The following is a 17,798-nucleotide window of genomic DNA, read 5'->3' on the forward strand; positions in this document are numbered from 1 at the left end:
CCATGTCGTTTTGGGGATTGCTTTTTTAATTTTTCTCTTCTACAGTCCTTTCTATTTGATACTTGGTGGTGCTTTTTCTGGTTTTGTTTTGGGGTTTTTGTGTTTTGGTTTTTTTTGGGGGGTGTTTGGTTTTGTGGTGGGGTTTTTTGTTGTTTGGTTTGGGCTTTTTTGTTTTGTTTTGTGTGGTTTGGGGTTTTTTTGGTTTTTTGGGTTTGGTTTTTTGTTTTTTTTTCCCTTTCCTTTGAGAAGGAGCACAGACACGCAAACACAGAGATAAAAGTACCGGGACTTATATTGCTGCTGCAAGCCAGAGACAGCAGACGAAGAGGGGGGCTGGCTTCTACCCCAAGGTAGAGCCCTGCCCCTTTTACCTCCTCACCACCTCCTCCGAGAAAAAGAAGGAGAGAGAGCGAGCAAGGGGCCAAAGTGGAGAAAAGCAGGTCTTCTGCGGCTGGCATTTGGAGTACAGGGAGCCAGGAAGTGAAGGATGGTTGTGGTTACCCGAGCTGGCTGCAGGGCAGCTCTGTTCCTCTGGATTTTCAGCAGCATCAGCTGCAGAGCCAGGACTGCTCTGCCTGCATCTCGTAAGTACCCTTTTCTCAGAAGCAGGCAAAAACTCAGCCCTGCAATAACCCAGAGAAGATTTCCGACAAATTGAGAAGGTTGCTTTTCTTCCTTCGCCCCCCCCCCCCCCCCGCTGGTGAATCTTTGGTTTGGTTCTCTGTGCATCTGTGTCTGCGTGCACTGGGGATTGGTGCTGTTCGCAGTGCTCCCCAGCAGATCTTCCTTAGTGTAGATGATTTCAGTGGTAGCTGGTGTGGAAAGTTGAAATACCTGCTCTATAGTATAGTCCTGGTTCTGCAGTGGAGTCGGGGGGGAGGGGGGTGGTTGTGGAGTGGAGAATCAGACAGAAGCTGTTCAAAGTTTGGGTACGTTTTTCAGTTGAGATGCTTTGGTTTGGTTTTTCTCACCTCCCTCAGAGGTATGTAATTTACATTTGGACATAACTCACAGTTGTGTGAGGGTAAAGAGATGTGAGCAGTTCCATAACTAGCGTTTTACCAAAGAGAAGTGAGACAAAATTTTGTCTTGTTTGAAGAGGAAAGCATGATGAGGAAAGGATGAGAGGGAATTGAGCTAGGACAGTTTCTCTTCAGAGTGAAGTTTTGTTCCCCATAATAAATTGAGCAAAGGTATTTTAAAGGCAACCAGCAATTGCCCCCCTGGGGAGGCAGAAGTAGTGAAGAAATGATCAAGCAGCAGCTGAACTTCAGCACCTATACAGGACCCAGTTGTGCCAGCAGTGTTAAAATGACAGCATACTCATCAGCTTCAAGGGGTGTTAGATCAAATCATCAGCGCTGCGCTGAGCTGTACTTTCCAGCAAAACATTTGCAGGTAGATGTCAGTGTTAAGTATTTGGTTGTTTCTCTTCAGACTGTGTAAAGCATTTGCCATTTCCAGAGTGGCTTTGAAACGCATGCTGAAATGAAGGAGAGAATCCTCAAAACCAGACCTTGCTGTTGACTTCCCCTGCTGTTTATAGGGGAAAGGAATGTCCTGAGATGTCACAGATGGATGTGCTGAGATTGTCTGCATGTGAACAGGGGCTGATTCTACTGACTCGTTGTAGCATGTAGTGTATATACTGCATAGAGATCCATTATATTTATTTGTTTCCTTGGGGGCAGGAATGAACAATGCAATGTGATTAGGGAACTGGAGCACTGCTAGACTTTCCCAGTGGGTTTCTCCCTCTATTATCATCTGATACCTATAGAAAAATGCAATAATGTCATTGTTTCAGGATTTGCTTACACTTGGACATTTGTTTCTGTATCAACAGAATGTACAGAAGTGTCTGCTTTGTAGCCAGGTCTCAGGGGCTGTCAGATGTTCAGTTATTTTTCTACATTTGATTTAGGAGAAATACTGATCCTGAGGTTTACTGAGTTTTGACTGGCTATCTAATTTTTCTTCTGAGTATTATTTTTTTCATGGCATCTCTACAGAACAGGAGTATGTAAAGGGGCAAAAAAAGATTTGTGACTTAGGTTGTCAGATGTTAGTTCTTGGAAAGCAAAGTTCCCTTTACTGCTTTTCTGTAACAAGATTGCTGAGCTTTTTTTGTCATTCAGTAACTAATGGCTATAGCTTTAACTTTAACATTACCTACAGTGGGTTCATCCAGCAAACAAAATCTGATCACCTAACAAATCTTTAACTTTTGAAAGAAGTTAGTTGAGAAGTTAATGGTTCTAGTAGCATCACTCTAACCGGAAATTATATGGATGTATGTATATAATCTTAATTACAATTTGCATTGGCATTCTGACTTTTTCCCAAGTATTCAAGGATTTCTTCATATGAGTTCCCCTTCCAAGAGCTTATAGACTACATTGCTTATGTAATGTATAGCATTTTATCTGAGTCACTTTTGAAAGTGGAATGGAGCTTGGTTTGTTTGCTGGGAACAGAAATATAGCCAGAAGTACATGTCAGCCTAACGTTTACAAAAGGATTGTTCACATTGCAGAGCATGCTCAAAATTCTTATAAAGATGTGCTGGTGCTTGAGAGGTGGTGCCAGGGCAGGAACTCAAGTGCTGTGTCACAGTGTTTTGGTGCACCACTTAGATGGCTATTCTGCTGCACACTTCAGTATACAAACTGGTCACAATACTGGAATTGCCTGTCTCTTTTTAGGCAGCTGCTTGGGAATGGCATTGGAGTATTTTCTTCTCCTTTGACAAGAGAATGCACTTAAGGTTGTGGTGGTGTTTTTTTTTTACCCCCATCAGCTGACTTGGAGCATCGTAGTGGGAATACTTTTGGAAAAATGAAAATTTGTGTGAAATGCAAAACTGCTTTCCAGGCATTTCTGTTTTCTCCTCCATTGCTATTTTGTTTGGACTTTGAAATAATTAGCAGCAAAATGATTCTGTACAGTATATTTAGGAAATGTGCAAGATTCATGGGGTGCAATGAATTATGGACTCCTATATATAAGCTTGCTATTCAATATTTTCTCACAGTCTGCTTGTGCTGATGTAAAAAAAAAAAAAAGATAAGAGTATTTGGAAAGAATAGAACTGGACATCAGTTCTGTGAATATGTTGCATCTCAAATGTTTGTTTACTTTGCAAAGTCAGTAAATCTCTCTCTACCATTAAAATGATGTCTCAGTAATACTGATTCAGAAGTGATGGTGTTGAAAGCTTTGCATTTCATTCAGTTTCCTCTCAAAGTGGGTGTTGAAAACCTACGCCGTAGTATACTAAACATACACTGCGATACAGGATCACACACACTGATACTCAGCTCTTACTCTAAAAGTCATTCCTAGTAACATTCTTGATACATTGGCAATAAATTCTTCCTATTCCTGCATATTTTTTTTTAATAAGCATGGAGGGATCAAAACACTCTAACTTCCAGAATCAAGGCTAATGAACAGCTCAACCAGGAGAGGTCATCACAAGATAAAAAGTAACACGGAAAATACAAATTTAGTGCTTTCTACTCTTTTACGTGGCTTGGAGATAGATGATCAGAATATGACTGTAAGTAGAGTAACTTTCACTTGTGTTCCTGTCAAAAAGCACACAAAGCAGCAATCTTGTCCCCTTCATGTTAAAGGGATTTAGCATAGGATTATCTGCTTCTCTGGGAAAACAACTCACTTAGAGTAATTGTCTTTCACAGCCAGTTTGATTTGCAGCTGTCCATGTGCAAGCCTGATCAGTAGAGAACTATTAAAATTTCCAGCAGTGATACTTCCCGTACTATTGCAGTAAATCCTGTGCCTGAAGTTAAACCTCATTCTACAGTAGCTGATGCAGAAATCAATTGAGAGGCAGGTATAGTAAGTTATTAGTATTTGTATGTTAGCAAAAATAGGCATCTTTTAGCTTTGACTGCTTGGCAGCCAAGCTTGAGTAAGACAAGTGTTAAGTATAATGTCCATTTTGAAAGAGCAAGACTTTAAACAAGAAACTTTTCAGGAGTTCTAGACTACAGAGAATTTGATAATCTATCTTTCTAGTTCGTAGTACTTGAATACTGGGTGGATGGGGATGTCATATGCTCTTAGACTCACATTCATGGATAGTTCTTCCAGATACTTTATCAGACTCAATGGTATTTTGTGAAAACTCTTCAATTCTAGTCATGTTCTTCTTACAGCTGATTAACATTGCTTAACTTAGGTGCTATTGTCTGGGTGATATCACAGAATTAATTTCAGGTATAGCAAAACACTTTCATGTGGGTTTAATATTTAATCTTTTTTCTTACCCTTGGATACTTACAGATTACTAAACTTTTAAACTGAGGGCCTAAGTTTCCTGTAAGATTTCTTAACACTATTTATTCCTTTTAAAACAGTTTAGCTATGAATCAGACCAAACTTTACTTCTGTCATTCTATAACATTACTGTTATTTATACATCTCTGCTCCAGGTATACATTTAGACATGGGCTTTACATCACTATGTAATAAAATTGACAGTCAGTAGGTGAACAAGTTTGGTTGTTACTTAACAATATTGAACTGAGTTACTCAATGTGACTTTTTAAAGGAACACAATTTTCCTGGAATAATACATTACTTTCAGTGCACATTAAATAGTCATACATGTTTCTGATGTTATTCCCAAAGTGGTGTCAGCAGCTAGAGCCTGGCTTGGTGCTGAAAAGCCAAAGTTTCAAGTGGTCCCTACCTTCTGTGTATGCAAGACAACTTTCAGCCCCATTGCAGAGGAATCTGTGTATGCAGAAATTCTGATCCAAGGTTTCATGTGGTCACAGGCCATTGGAGAAATTGCAGATGTCATTGAATTCAGGTTTTAAAAGTTGGGGTTTTCTTGGGTTCTTTTTGCTTTGTGTTTTTTTAGTGCTTTACTAAGTGGTCCAACCTGCCAGGAAGTTTGGAAGTGAAGATAAAGGGTAAGAACTGAAAACTTGTTTCTGAACATTGGCTGTTTTGTTATCAAGGAAAGGAGAAATATTTCCTGAGTGCTACTATTATTTTTTACTTTACTCACATGCTTTTAACACATCTGAAAGGTTGTTTCAGTTGACACAGTTGTGACAGGAAATTATATGTAGAATTCATAGGTTCACAGAATGGTTTAGGTTGGAAGGGTCCTTAAAGATCTAGTTCTAATGTGCCTGCCATGGGCAGGGATACCTTCTACTAGAATAGATTACCCATGGCCCCATCCAGTCTGGCCTTGAACACCTCCAGGGAGGGGGCATGCATGACTTCCCTGAGCAACCTATTCAAATGTAACTTACTAATCAGACATACCTATTTGGGAAACTTGCATCCTGATGGATCTGTGACAGGCAGCAGATTTTCTTGTAGGAGTTCTTACAGAATTTCAATTTGGGTCTCTAAATCTTATCAAGCAGCAGGTCTCCCTTTGAATGTTTATTAATTAATTCCAGCAATATTTAACTGTAAGACTCTTAATGCTTGGGGCAGTAATACTCTGCATGGGAGTTTTCTACATTTTTTTTTCAACATAGACAGAATCTGATCTACCTCTAAGCAATCTGACTCATAGATCAGACATGAGATAACCAGTTAAATCCTGAGGTGTGCTACTACCAGGTCTGTATCTCCTAAATATGAATCATACTTAGTCTTTCAAAATACAGTGACTTGCAAATGTGTTTCAGCTAGAAAATGTCAGAGAAGCAACATCAATCTTTCATCAGATGACCCAACTTTGGTGAAATTAGTGCTAATTCAGACAGTGCAGATTAGTGTTGATGTTCACCATGTGTCATGGGTTGTTCCCATTTCTTGGTTATCATTTCTCTGGTAAGCTTATAAAACACTGCTGTTCCTTTGTAAGGAGGTGATCTGTGGTTACCAAATTCACCCACTTACCCAGGCTGGAGCTCCACATTAAGTTTCCTTTGTGAAAGAAAGATCAGCCTATACATTTTTCCAAAATATTTTTCATTCTCTGCAATTCATATAAACAAAAAAAAACCAACAACAAAAGGCCAAACATATATATACTTACTGTATTTACGTCTGTGGCATCTAAAAGAATTCATCGGTATGAGTCAGACAAATCTCATCATATTACATTCAGTTGTTCATCATTTAGGTAATTGCACATAATTAGATTTAGATAAGACATTGGGAAGAAATTCTTCCCTGTGAGGATGGTGAGGCCCTGGAAGAGTTTGCTCAGAAACCTTGTGGAGGTTCCAAACCTTAAGATGTTCAAAACTAGGTTGGATGTGGCTTTGAGCAATCTGGTCTGGTAGGAGGTACCTCTGCCTACAGCAGGGAGGTTGGAACTAGATAATCTTTAAGGTCACTTGCAACCCAAACCTTTCCAGGATTCTCTGAGCACTTGTTTCATTTTGTTTGACATCACAATTTTAAAGAATACTTTAAAATTATAGCAGTGTTTAGGAAGAATGAATTTGATCAGGGCATGATCTCCAAAATCCAAATTAAAAAGATTCTTCTTTGAAAGTTTAGGAGGGTCTCTGGAACAAAGGTGCACTCTAGTAGCTTGAGTCTTCTTCCATTGAAGGAAACAAATAGTGCCACCAATTTTAAGAACTCTGTGGTTTCAGGTTTTGTTAGTGAGAAGTTCATGATTCAGTCCATTGGTATGAGATAATAGAAATGATTAAAAGGTTCTTCAGACTTCATCCTTTGAACTAATATTGATTTTATCTGTATTACACTTCATTTATTCAGCTACTCTATTGGCATTGCTTAGGTAGATAATCTGTGACCACCAGCTAATTGCAGAACATGCTAGATCTCTAAATTTGGTGGTGTAGGAAATTGCAGTAATCAATTCTTCTGAGCCTCTTGCAGTTCAGGCTTTAGAGATACTATAAATGTAATGAAAAGCATTCCCAAGACTGATGTTTGGCCTTTTCAAAGAGCTCAGGCACATCTAGGTTTTGATAACTTTACAGTTTACAACCAACTTTATAAAGTGGAGAAGTCCCTGCCTGAGAAATTGTCCCAATATTCATGCCCTGTTGTACTAGTTACCCATCTCTTATTTGTTCTGTCAGCTTGAACACTTTAATTCAGAGAAGAAAAGGATATTGGCATTCACATTTACCTCTTTTCTCTGCCCCAAGGAAACTCTAGGTGTTTTGTTTGTTGAGGTGGTTTTTTTTTTTGCTTTCCAACCTCCTCTTCTTTCAGACATTTAACCTGAATGGTCACACTAAACCCAACGAGAAACTGAAAGATTTATTTACACTTGCAGTTCTTAATTTGATATTTAATATTTATCAACATTTAAATTATTTATCAAATATTTTATTTTCAGCTGTGTGCACACTCAAAAAATGTTTTAAATAAATCAATGACTAAGATCACTCAGTGCAGCTGGGAACCTTGTTGCCAGTTTTGCATTGAATCAGTACAAGCTCAGGTTGAGTTATAACTTTAAATGTATAAATAAAATAAGCAGCTAAAAATATTTCCTAGTATCCAGAGAGCATTTGAACTGTTCTAGCCAAAGGATTTTCCATCCTACAAAGGAATGAGTTGCTTTAGAATGAACATTTTTCATTTCTTTAGAATATTTGAAGTTCCAGTTTAAAGGGGCAGTAACATTTTCTTGCAGGTATCCAATGAGCTGTGTAGCTCAGGGAAGTTAGCCCTGCATATGCTACGTTTCTCTCAGTTCCTCCATTCCAGAAACACAGGGAATAATCTGCCTAGGAGCATTTTTTTGCTTCATATCTGGAAATATCCCACTGCCCATCTTGTTTATCACCCAAATGGTTCTAAAGTCTTGCCTATAGGTCTCCAATTCCTCAATCATCTTGTATAGTTACACTGATACTTATTGTAAAGCCATTGGAAACCAAGAATTGAGAGTATAGAAGATCAGGAGGTGAGCTTAAGGAGACTGCAAGGGTCTGTTTCCATAAGGGGTAGCCAAAAATTTGTGATGGAAAGCTTAGAATCGTAGTATGGTTTGGGTCAGAAAAGCTTGCCAGAGAAGGGGGGAGAAAAAAAACCAAAAAACAACAAACCACCACTACTGCCATGAAAAATTGAAGCTTGAAAATATATGGGCCTAATGCAATGGGTGCAACCCAGCAGGCACGGGAATTGAAATATGTTTTGGGGGTTTGTCTTATATACTGGGTTTAAATGTCCCAGCTGTAAAGTACTCAAAACACAGTTTGAAATGCAGTTAAACTGGGATGTGGTTTTACTTCCAGTTACACTTAAGGAAATAGGAGCAAGACTGTGGCTGGAGAAAAGCCCTACATATTAAACCAAAATTCTTTAATTTGCACCCTCTTGACCTGGTTTTCAAACAAATGCCTTCCTAGGATGTCTAGACTCCTCCCAGATTGTCAATGAGACATACAAATGGCTTGGAGATGTTTTCTTTGCCCTGAACACATCATCTTTATAAAGGTATTTGATTTTTATATGTAAAAGAAAAGGTTAAAAGTAATTGCTGCCTCTATTGTTCAGTACAGTGGAAGAAAAAAAGGAAGGCTGAAGAGAGGGTTGCCTTCCATAGGATGACAGTGACATGTTTTCTTTCTGCTCAGGGATGAAGTAGAGAGTGGCTTTCCCTATGCACAGCATTAGTTTTGCATTTGGAGAAAAGTCAGCTTCTGTGAGAAATGGAATCAGAGGACAGGCTCTGTTGGCTGCATGCTCCCAAGCTTCAGCTGGCTGCACTCTCAAATGTGTTTCCCTTCAGTCTTACATCCCAAAAATTATGCTGCTGGGCACACTGTCAGGCTTATGATGAATGTCCTATCTGCTTTTTCCCTGCTATGGCCAAGCTGTTAGAAATGATAGTGGAATTCCCTCCAGATAAGAGATGGTATCCAACCCTCTTTCAAAAATACACATGACCAGACCACACACCCATTTGCTTCTGCTCTTATTTTATTTGCTGTTTTTCACATATCTCCTTTCTCATCTTATTAATCATCTTGCTCCCTGTCTTCTCCCTACCCTTTCCTCCAGCAATAAACTGATTCCTCTGACTTCTCTTGGATTTCCATTGATTTATCACTATATCAAGTAACTGTCTGAGACTGAAAGTAAGTGAGATTGTTTCCATTGATTCCTGATTAATCCAGCCCCATATGAAAGCTGGGTGCACAGGCAATGACTGAAATTCCTTCACTGCTTAATTGCTGTGTCAGAATCCTGGCATGTTAAATCAGACAATCAGGTATTATGGATGAAGTTAGGATTAATTTTTTCCCCCCACACCAATGATTAGAAAGTCATTATAAAGGAATTATTTTATTAGCCCTCTCTGTGGTTACACTTACAATACACTTTCAGACTTTAGGTGAGTACAGGGCAGATATATTATACATATGAGCAAATGGTGTCAAAGGAATACTGTGAGGGAAGTGTGGTCCAAACCTACATATACAAGGAATCGCAGAATGGTTTGGAGAGGACCCTAAAGATCATTTAGGTACAAACCTTTTGCCATAGGCAGGGACACTTGCCATTAGACCGGATTGCTTGAGGCCAGTCCACCCTGGTTTTGAACACTTCCAGGGAGTGGCATCCACAACTTCCCCAGCCAACATATTCCAGTACAAAGAATTTCTACCTAATATCCAGCCTAATTATACCCTCTTCCAGCTTAAAGCCATTCCCCGTCCTCCTATAATAGCTTCCAAGGCCATGAATGATCACTGAACAGAGCTGTGAGGGGAGAGGTTATTGCTTTCTACAGCTCCTTGAAGGGAGATTTTAGAGTAGGGTGTTGATCTTTCCTCCCAAGTATCAAGTGATAGGCTGAGAGGAAATAACCTCCAGTTGTGCCAGGAGAGGTTTAGATTCAATATGAGGAAAAAATGCCTTTACTGAAAGCATGGTCAGGCATTGGAACAGGTGTCCCAGGGAGGTGGTGGAGTCACTGTCCCTGGAGCTGTTCAAGGGATACGTGGACATGACCCTTGGAGACATGGTTTAGTGGCCATGGTGGTGCTGTGTTGATGGTTGGATGTGATCTTAGAGTTGGTTTCCAACCAAAACAATTCTGTGATGATGTGGTAGGTTGTGTTGCTGCCTTCATGTTCTTTATAAATCATAAAATCTTAGAATCAATGAACAGAAGGGTTTGGGTTGGAAGGGACCTTAAAAATCATCGAGTTCCAACTCCCCTGCCATGGTCAGGGATACCACCTACTAGACCAAGTTGCTCAAAGCCTTGTCCAGCCAGGCTTTGGATGCTTTCAGGGAAGGGACATCCACAGTCTCTTGAGAAACCTGTAACAGAATTCTTTCTTCTATCTAGCCTGAATCTACCCTCTTTTTGTTTGAAATAATTACCTCTATTCTATCACTACAAGCCCTTGCAAAAAGTCCCTCTCCAGCTTTCTTGTAGACTCCCTTTAGATACTGAAAGGCTACTTATAAGATCTTCCCAGGACCTTCTGTTCTCTTCTTGTTGCTGAACAACTCTTCAGCTTCTGCTCACTAGAAAGCTGCTCCATCCCTCTGATCACCTTCATGGCTCTCTGCTGGATACACTCACAGGTCCATATATGTCTTATGCTTGGGACCCTAGAGCTGGACACAGCACTCCAGGCAGGTCTTAAGAGAGCAGAGAATTGCCTCCCTGGACATGTGTGACAGGCTTGTTTTTATGTAGCTGAGGATATGATTGGCTTTCTAGGCTGGAATCTCACATTGCTGTCTCATACATAATTTTTCATTTGGCATCAACATCTCCAAGTCCTTTCCACAGGTGTGCCTCAATTAATTCATGCCTAAGCCTGTATTGATGTGAGATTGCTCTGAGCCAGGTGCAGGACATTACTTGGCCTTGTTGAACTTCATGAGGCTCACATGAGATCACTCCTCAAACCTGTACAGGTCTCTTTGGATGACATTCCTTCTCTCAGACCTATCAGCTACACCACTCAGCTTGGTGTAATCCACCTTTGCTGAGGGGGCACTCAACTTCACTGTCTGTCACTAATAAAGGTATTTAACAGTACCTGTCCCAGTACAGACTCCTGGGGGACACCACTCATTGCTGATTGTCATTTGGACATCGAGCTGTGAACTGCAACCCTTTGAGCATAGCTATCCAGCCAATATTTATCCATCAAACCTGTATCTCCCCTCAGTTCAGGAAAGGTGTTGAGTTGCTGGAACATGTCCAGAGAAGGGCAACAAAGCTGGAGAGGGGTTTGGAGCACAAGCCCTTTGAGGAGAGGCTGAGGGAGCTGGGCTTGCTTAATTTGGAGAAGAGGAGGCTCAGAGGAGACCTTATGTCTACTACTACCTGAAGGAGGGTTGTAGCCAGGTGGAGGTTGGTCTCTTCTCCCAGGCAACCAGCACCAGAACAAGAGGATACAGTCTCAAGCTGTACCAGGAGAGGTTTAGGCTGGAGGTTAGGAAGAAGTTCTTCATAGAGAGAGTGATTGGCCATTGGAATGGGCAGTGGTAGAGTCACCATCACTGGAAGCATTTAAGAGGATGAGGCACTTAGTGCCATGGTTTAGTTGATTAGATGGTGTTGGGTGATAGGTTGGACTCAATGATCTCGAAAGTCTTTTCCAACCTGGTTAATTCTATTCTATTTTGTGATCAATGAGATACAGAATAAAATAGGTTGCCAAGGGGTTGGTGTCACCATCCCTAACGGCATCCAAGAAATGTGTGGATACAGCACTTCAGGACATGGTTCTATGTCTATGGTGATTTTAGGTGGATGCATGGACTCGATGATCTTAGATGATCTTTTCCAACAGAAACAATTCTGTGATTCTGTATGGCTATTGCACACAGGTGGGCCTGTCTATCCAACCAATCTTTCTAGACCACAGAGATGTTAGCCTCTTTGCTTTGGTGGTGGGTGTTGTATCATTACTTGCATAAATTTTATTACCAAAACCTTCTCTCATACTTATGTAGAGCACCAGTAATTGCAATGAATTCCAGCAATGTTCCATTAAAGGAATTTCAGGATATCAGAGATGAGGATTTAGTGCAATGCACTTGGAGGTTTCTCAGTTGTATTTGAGATACCAGCTATTTATCTCCAGTGGCTCTTTGAAATGAATCTTTCTGCTTTTCCATATAAAACTATTTGCAATGAAAAATAGTCCTTACAGCTGAAAGACTTGAAGTTGTCTAAGTTCTTCTTGGGTAATTTAAACTCTTAGTATTCAACCATGCCAAGGCATTTAATAAAATGACAGTAGTTGGAACTTTACAATAGGAAATATTTCAGGTACTGTGAAATATTTCACCTCACTTCCATCAGTCAACTTCTCTTTGAGGATTAACATTGATCACAAAGTTATTTTCTGTGGCCATATCTTGAAGAGATGAACACAGCCATAATTTTGTGACTGACACTGAAGGTCTGTGGACTTCAATTTTATTACCTTCAGAAAGCTTTCTTGAGCTTTCCTGGAGTCTCCTCTCTAATTGTCCAGTTTAACTGAAACTTATATGGATATGAATATGAAAAAAAGAGATTGGAATAGCAGGAAAGTATTACCAGACAGGGAAACTTTCCTGAAGAGAACGTTTGTGAAGCAGACCATTTTTTTTTCTGTTAATAAAGAAGGCAGATCAAGTTAATATGGAAATAGTGACAAATTCCTGGCAAACTATCATGACTAGACCACCTGTGTGGACATATGTGTAGATAATGAGCTAAGTTAGTCCATTTTTTATTTTCAAGAACAGAATTTTAAAGCTCAATATATTTCAGCAAAATGCAAAAGTTTGCTGTTCCTGCAGAGCTTAATACATTAACAAAGACTGTCCACTTCACCTAAAAATAGATCCAAACAAAGCAGCGTCCTAGATTATACAGTTCCTGTATTCAACCCATTGAAAAAGCTACCAAAGAGAAACCTCAATAGAAATGACATTGATGCTACAACAAACAACCACATGTATACCAAACATTTCACAGAAATGACATCTTACAGTAGCTGCCTTCTGCTGACCCACTTTTCATTTGGAAATATGATTACTCTCATCTGATCAAATTGTAGGCTGTGGAAGAAATGTGCTGCATTATGAGCTGCATCTACAGATCCCCTCATCTTTCTAATTTTTTAGAATTCTATGAGGCAGCTCAGATTCTGAGGCAACTCTCTGTTTCTGCTTTTGAGGGCTCAAAGCAGGAAGGAATGATTCTCAGAGGACTAGCTGTGGTACATAAAACTCAGTAACATTAGAGGGTAGGCCACTCCTTACAGCTTGTGTATAAACATCTTTTCCCACCCTCTTAGAAATTAATGGGTGTTTGTGTTGCTTGGGTTTTGTTTTCATCCTGTATTTACTTCTTTCCTACTGCATGTTGTTAGGTTTGCAGTTGGTCACATGGATTGGAAAACTGCAAGGCACGCAATGTTTTTGGTGCAGGATCACTCAAGTAATGATAGAATCACGGAACCATGTTGGCTGGAAAAGACCTTTAAAATTGAGTCCAACTGTCCTCTAAATCTACCAGGGCTGGTGCTTTAACCCCACTGCTCTGCCTCTTTGAAATTCCTCCAGAATTGGGGATTCAACCAACTCACTGAGGAGCCTGTTTCAGTTTTGAGAACCCGTCTGGGCAAGAAGGTTCTTCTAATATCCAACCTAGACCTCCCCTGGTGCATCCTGAGACTATTTCCTCTGCTCCTATCACTTGTTACTGACACCCACCTGGCTCCAACTTACTTTGAGGGAGTTATAGAGAACAAGAAGGTTTCCCCTCATCCTTCTGTTTTGTAGGCTAAACAACCACAGTTTTTTCAACTACTTCTCAAAAGGCTTGTTCTCTAGACTCTTCACCAGCTTCATTGCCCTTCTCTGGACCTGCTTCAGCACCTTAATGTCCTTCTTGTAGAGAGATCCCCAGATCTGAATCCAGTATTTGAAGTGTGGCCTCACCAGTGCTGAGCAGAGGGGGAAAATCCCTTCTCTGGTCCTGCTTGGCACACTATTACTCATCATTTTAAATACCCCTTAATTCTGCAATTAAACATCTGTTTCTTCCAGAAGATGAGTGATTGTATAGTACATGTCAGAATCATGCTCTAGTCTATGACTAGACCACAGGCTACCAAAAACATGTATAACTATCAAGTAGCCCCATCAAATCAAACTTTACCCTTTGTAATACAAAAGGGACCCAGGTTTTTCCATCCTTATTCATACTGAAGGTCTCCTACTAGGTCATGAGGCCCACAGCTCTCACACAGTGATGTACTGATCAACAGAAATCAGAATGGCAAAAAGTAGGAATAATTTTTTAACATAGTCCTTAGTAATAAGTCGGAGAACACTGTTCATTCTTCATAAGTTAGTGACTGAAAATGAAAAGTTTAGACTTTTTAAAAATGGAATTACAGGTTCTGTTTGGTTGGATGGAGATTAGAGTGATATAAAAATGAAGAATCCTGTTTGCTTTAAGTAAATTGTTATGGGAGTAGAGAAGTGCAGAGAGATGCAGGGACATGCTCTGCCAGGTGTGCAGTGTTTTATGCTAATCTGCTGCAAGCTGGGCACTTTTCCAATCTAACAAGAGCTCCAGGGAGCCTACCTCTCATATCCCTGTATTATCAGCTCCTGAGGAAGCTCTTGCAGTGAAGTGATTTCAGTAGTACTTTCAAGATGCTGCAGGAGTGTTTCTATAGCCCATTTTCAAGCCCCACCCTTAGAGTGGAATGAGCTAGAGTTCCTCAAGCATCCTGAATACATCATTAGTGAAAGCCAGGTTATGTAAGAGACATTAGCTCTGGAACACAATATAGAAATGATTGTTGGGAAGGTTATAGAAGCAAGGAAAAAAAACAAAAGTGTTTAATTAGCCCTTGAAATGTAACAAATGAAGAAAGGTAGAAATGTCTATTATTTATTTTTTCAGAAAGAGACATTTGAATCTTTTATGAAAAAAACAACCAACCAACCAAAAAAACCCTAAAACAAAACCAAAAAATCCACAACCAACCAAAACAAACCACAGAAACCCCAAACAAGAAAGCCCTATGATTTATAAACTATTTGGGGGGATTTCTTAACAAATGAATAAAATCAGCCTGACTTCCATCCCTAGGAAGGTGATGGAGCAGCACATTCTGGAGGCCATCTCTAACCACTAAAAAGAAAAGAGGGCTATCAAGAGTAGCCAACATGGATTCCCTAAGGGGAATTCTTGATGGGGAAATCTTGCTTGAGTAATCTGATAGCCTTCTACAAAGGCATGACCAAATGGATAGATGGAGAACAGTAGGTATTGTCCATCTTGACTTCCTCAAGGCTTTTGATACTGTCTCCTGTAACATTCTTGTAGGTAAACTCAAGAAAAGTAGGCTAAGTGATTGGACCATGAGGTGGACTGGGAACTGGCTCAGCAACAGAGTTCAGAGAGTTGTGATCAGCACTGCAGAGTGCAGTTAGAAGCCTATGGCCAGTGGTATTCCCCAGGGATCAGTACTGGGTCCAGTTTTGTTTAATATTTTCATCATTGACCTGGACCAGCAAGTTTCATAATACGAAACTGTGAGGTGTGGCTGGCACCCTCTTAGGCTGTGCTGCCATCCCATGAGATCTGGACAGGCTGGAGAGCTGGACAAAGGGGAACCCCATGAAGTTCAGTAAGGACAAGTGCAGAGTCCTGCAGCTGGGGATGAATAACATCAAGCACCAGTACAGGCTAGGGGTGATCCTACTGGAAAGCAGCTCCATGGAGAAAGGCCTTGGAGTCCCAGGGGACAGCAAGTTATCCAGGGGACAGCAAGTTATCCAGGGGACAGCAATGTGCCCCTGTTGTCAAGAGGGCCACTGGTATCCTGGGGTACATTAAGAAAAGCGTGTCCAGCAGGTCTATGTAGGTTCTCCTCCCCCTCTACTCTGCCCTGGTGAGACCGCACCTGGAATACTTTGTCCAGTTGTGGGCTCCCCACTTCAAGAGAAACAAGTATCTGCTGGAGAGAGTCTGTTGGAGAGCTACTAGGATTGTGGGACTTGAACATCTCTCCTATGAAGAAAGACTGAGAGTCCAGAGGCTGTTTAGTTTTGAGGAGAGAAGGCTGAGAGGGGATCTTATCAACATCTATGAATATCTGAGGGGTGGGTGTCAAGATAAAGGTGCTAGTCTTTTTTTTGGTGGTGCCCAAGGATAGGACAAGGAACAATGGGTACATGATAGAACACAGGAGGTTCCACCTCAACAGAACGAGAAACTTCTTTACTGTGAGGGTGATGGAGCCCTGGAATAGGCTGCCCAGAGAGGCTGTGGAGTCTCGTTCGCTGGAGAATTTCAAAACCTGCCTGTGTTCCTGCACACCCTGCTCTAGGTGTTCCTTCTCTGGCAGGGGGGTTAGAGTTGATCATCTCCAGAGCTCCCTTTGAAGCCCTAATGTTCTGTGAAAGAAATAAAAAAGAAATCCAGCTTGACTTTGTCTTTGCTTTGGAGGTGTTGGGGGTTTTGTGGTTGTGGTTTGATTTATTTATTTATTTATTACCCCCCCCCCCCCACCCCCCCCCCCCCCCGATCTTACCCCTTCCAAGCTAAGCAGATGGTTTCAGGATATCAATTTCTGTGTTGTTCTGACTAAAATACTCTTTTTACCCCTTCTACCTTCCCTGTCCCATAAAGCCGCTTTGAAACTCTTGTGTTCTGTGAGGTGCTATGAAGATTTCTGCACATTGCCCTCTCTGTGTCTGAGGAGTGAATGAGCCTGTTTTTCTCCATCATGAAAACTATGGATCTTTTGCTCTCGTTTTCTTTCCTTACCTCTTTGTCAGTAGGTCATTGAACAAATAGAAGCTGAAGCAACATCAAACAGATGAAAAAAAAAATAAAAATCAAAGCTGTGCTTGGAAAGAGTCAATTAACTCCAGAACAAAGATCTGCTCAGTGGAGCTGAGAAATGTGAAAATCAAGGCCTACTTTTATCAGATACATCCTTTGGAAATCTTCTTTAATTACACTTTAAATCGCCCCTTTTTTATGTGTTTCTTAAATAATGAAGGCCAGCAGGATCAGACACTGCAGCAGGTTGCCCAGGGAAGTTATGGATGTCCCTTCCCTGGAAGTGTTCAAGGCAACAGAGAAGCTGTGGATGCCCTTCTCTTTGGAAGCATTCCAGGTCTGGTTGGATGGAGCCTTGAGCAACCTCATTTAGTGGAAGGTTCTCCCTGCCTATGGCAGAGGGGTTGAAGCTAGATGATCTTTAAGGTCCTTTTCAAGCCAAACCATTCTGTGATTCTATAATATGCCAACGGCAGAAGGAAATTTTGACATCAGAGGCAAAGGATTGACTTGTACAAGTAAAGTAATACTCGTTTTAGCTTTCCCTTGTGCATGTCAGTCCTTTAATGTTTTGCTGTTTCTACTTTCTTTAATGAGAGATTCCTGAAGAGCAGTATTTATAACCAGACTTTAATCCACCAGCTATCATGTCCCTGCTTATTGCAGGGGTGGGTGGTTCCTTTCAACCCAAATTATTCTATGATTCTGTGAATGCCATGCTCAGGAGATTGATATGCTTGAAAAATATGGGGAACAAGAATGGAGTGGTCCCAGTGCCCTAAATCATCCCTTCAGATGTGCAAGCATTGTGTAAACATTTCTCTGTGAGTTCTGGTGAAAGGTTTCATCGTAGAGTAGGAGGTAGCTCAGTGCTCATGCCTCAAGGCCACGCAACACAGCTGCTTGAGCCACTGCAGATGTTTGACTGCAATAAAGTGACTCTATTTCTCTCTGCTCAGCTGTGATGTCTTTCCCTCTATGTTCAGCAAAATTAAAATACATTTTCAGTGCACAGAAGACTCTC

General features: G+C 40.8%; 1 protein-coding gene across 1 annotated transcript in view; it reads left to right on the forward strand.

Annotated features, from left to right (window-relative positions):
* The first annotated feature begins 250 nt into the window (after nucleotides 1–250).
* Nucleotides 251–17,798, forward strand: part of CNTNAP2 (contactin associated protein 2) — a 1,034,004-nt gene continuing 1,016,456 nt past the window's right edge. The window contains exon 1 of the mRNA XM_054160987.1: nucleotides 251–584. Coding sequence (XP_054016962.1) covers nucleotides 488–584 — 97 coding nt within the window. The 5' untranslated portion in view covers nucleotides 251–487. The remainder of the gene's footprint in view (nucleotides 585–17,798) is intronic.

The sequence above is a fragment of the Dryobates pubescens genome, chromosome 4, assembly GCF_014839835.1.
Source record: "Dryobates pubescens isolate bDryPub1 chromosome 4, bDryPub1.pri, whole genome shotgun sequence".
Lineage (NCBI taxonomy): Eukaryota > Metazoa > Chordata > Aves > Piciformes > Picidae > Dryobates > Dryobates pubescens.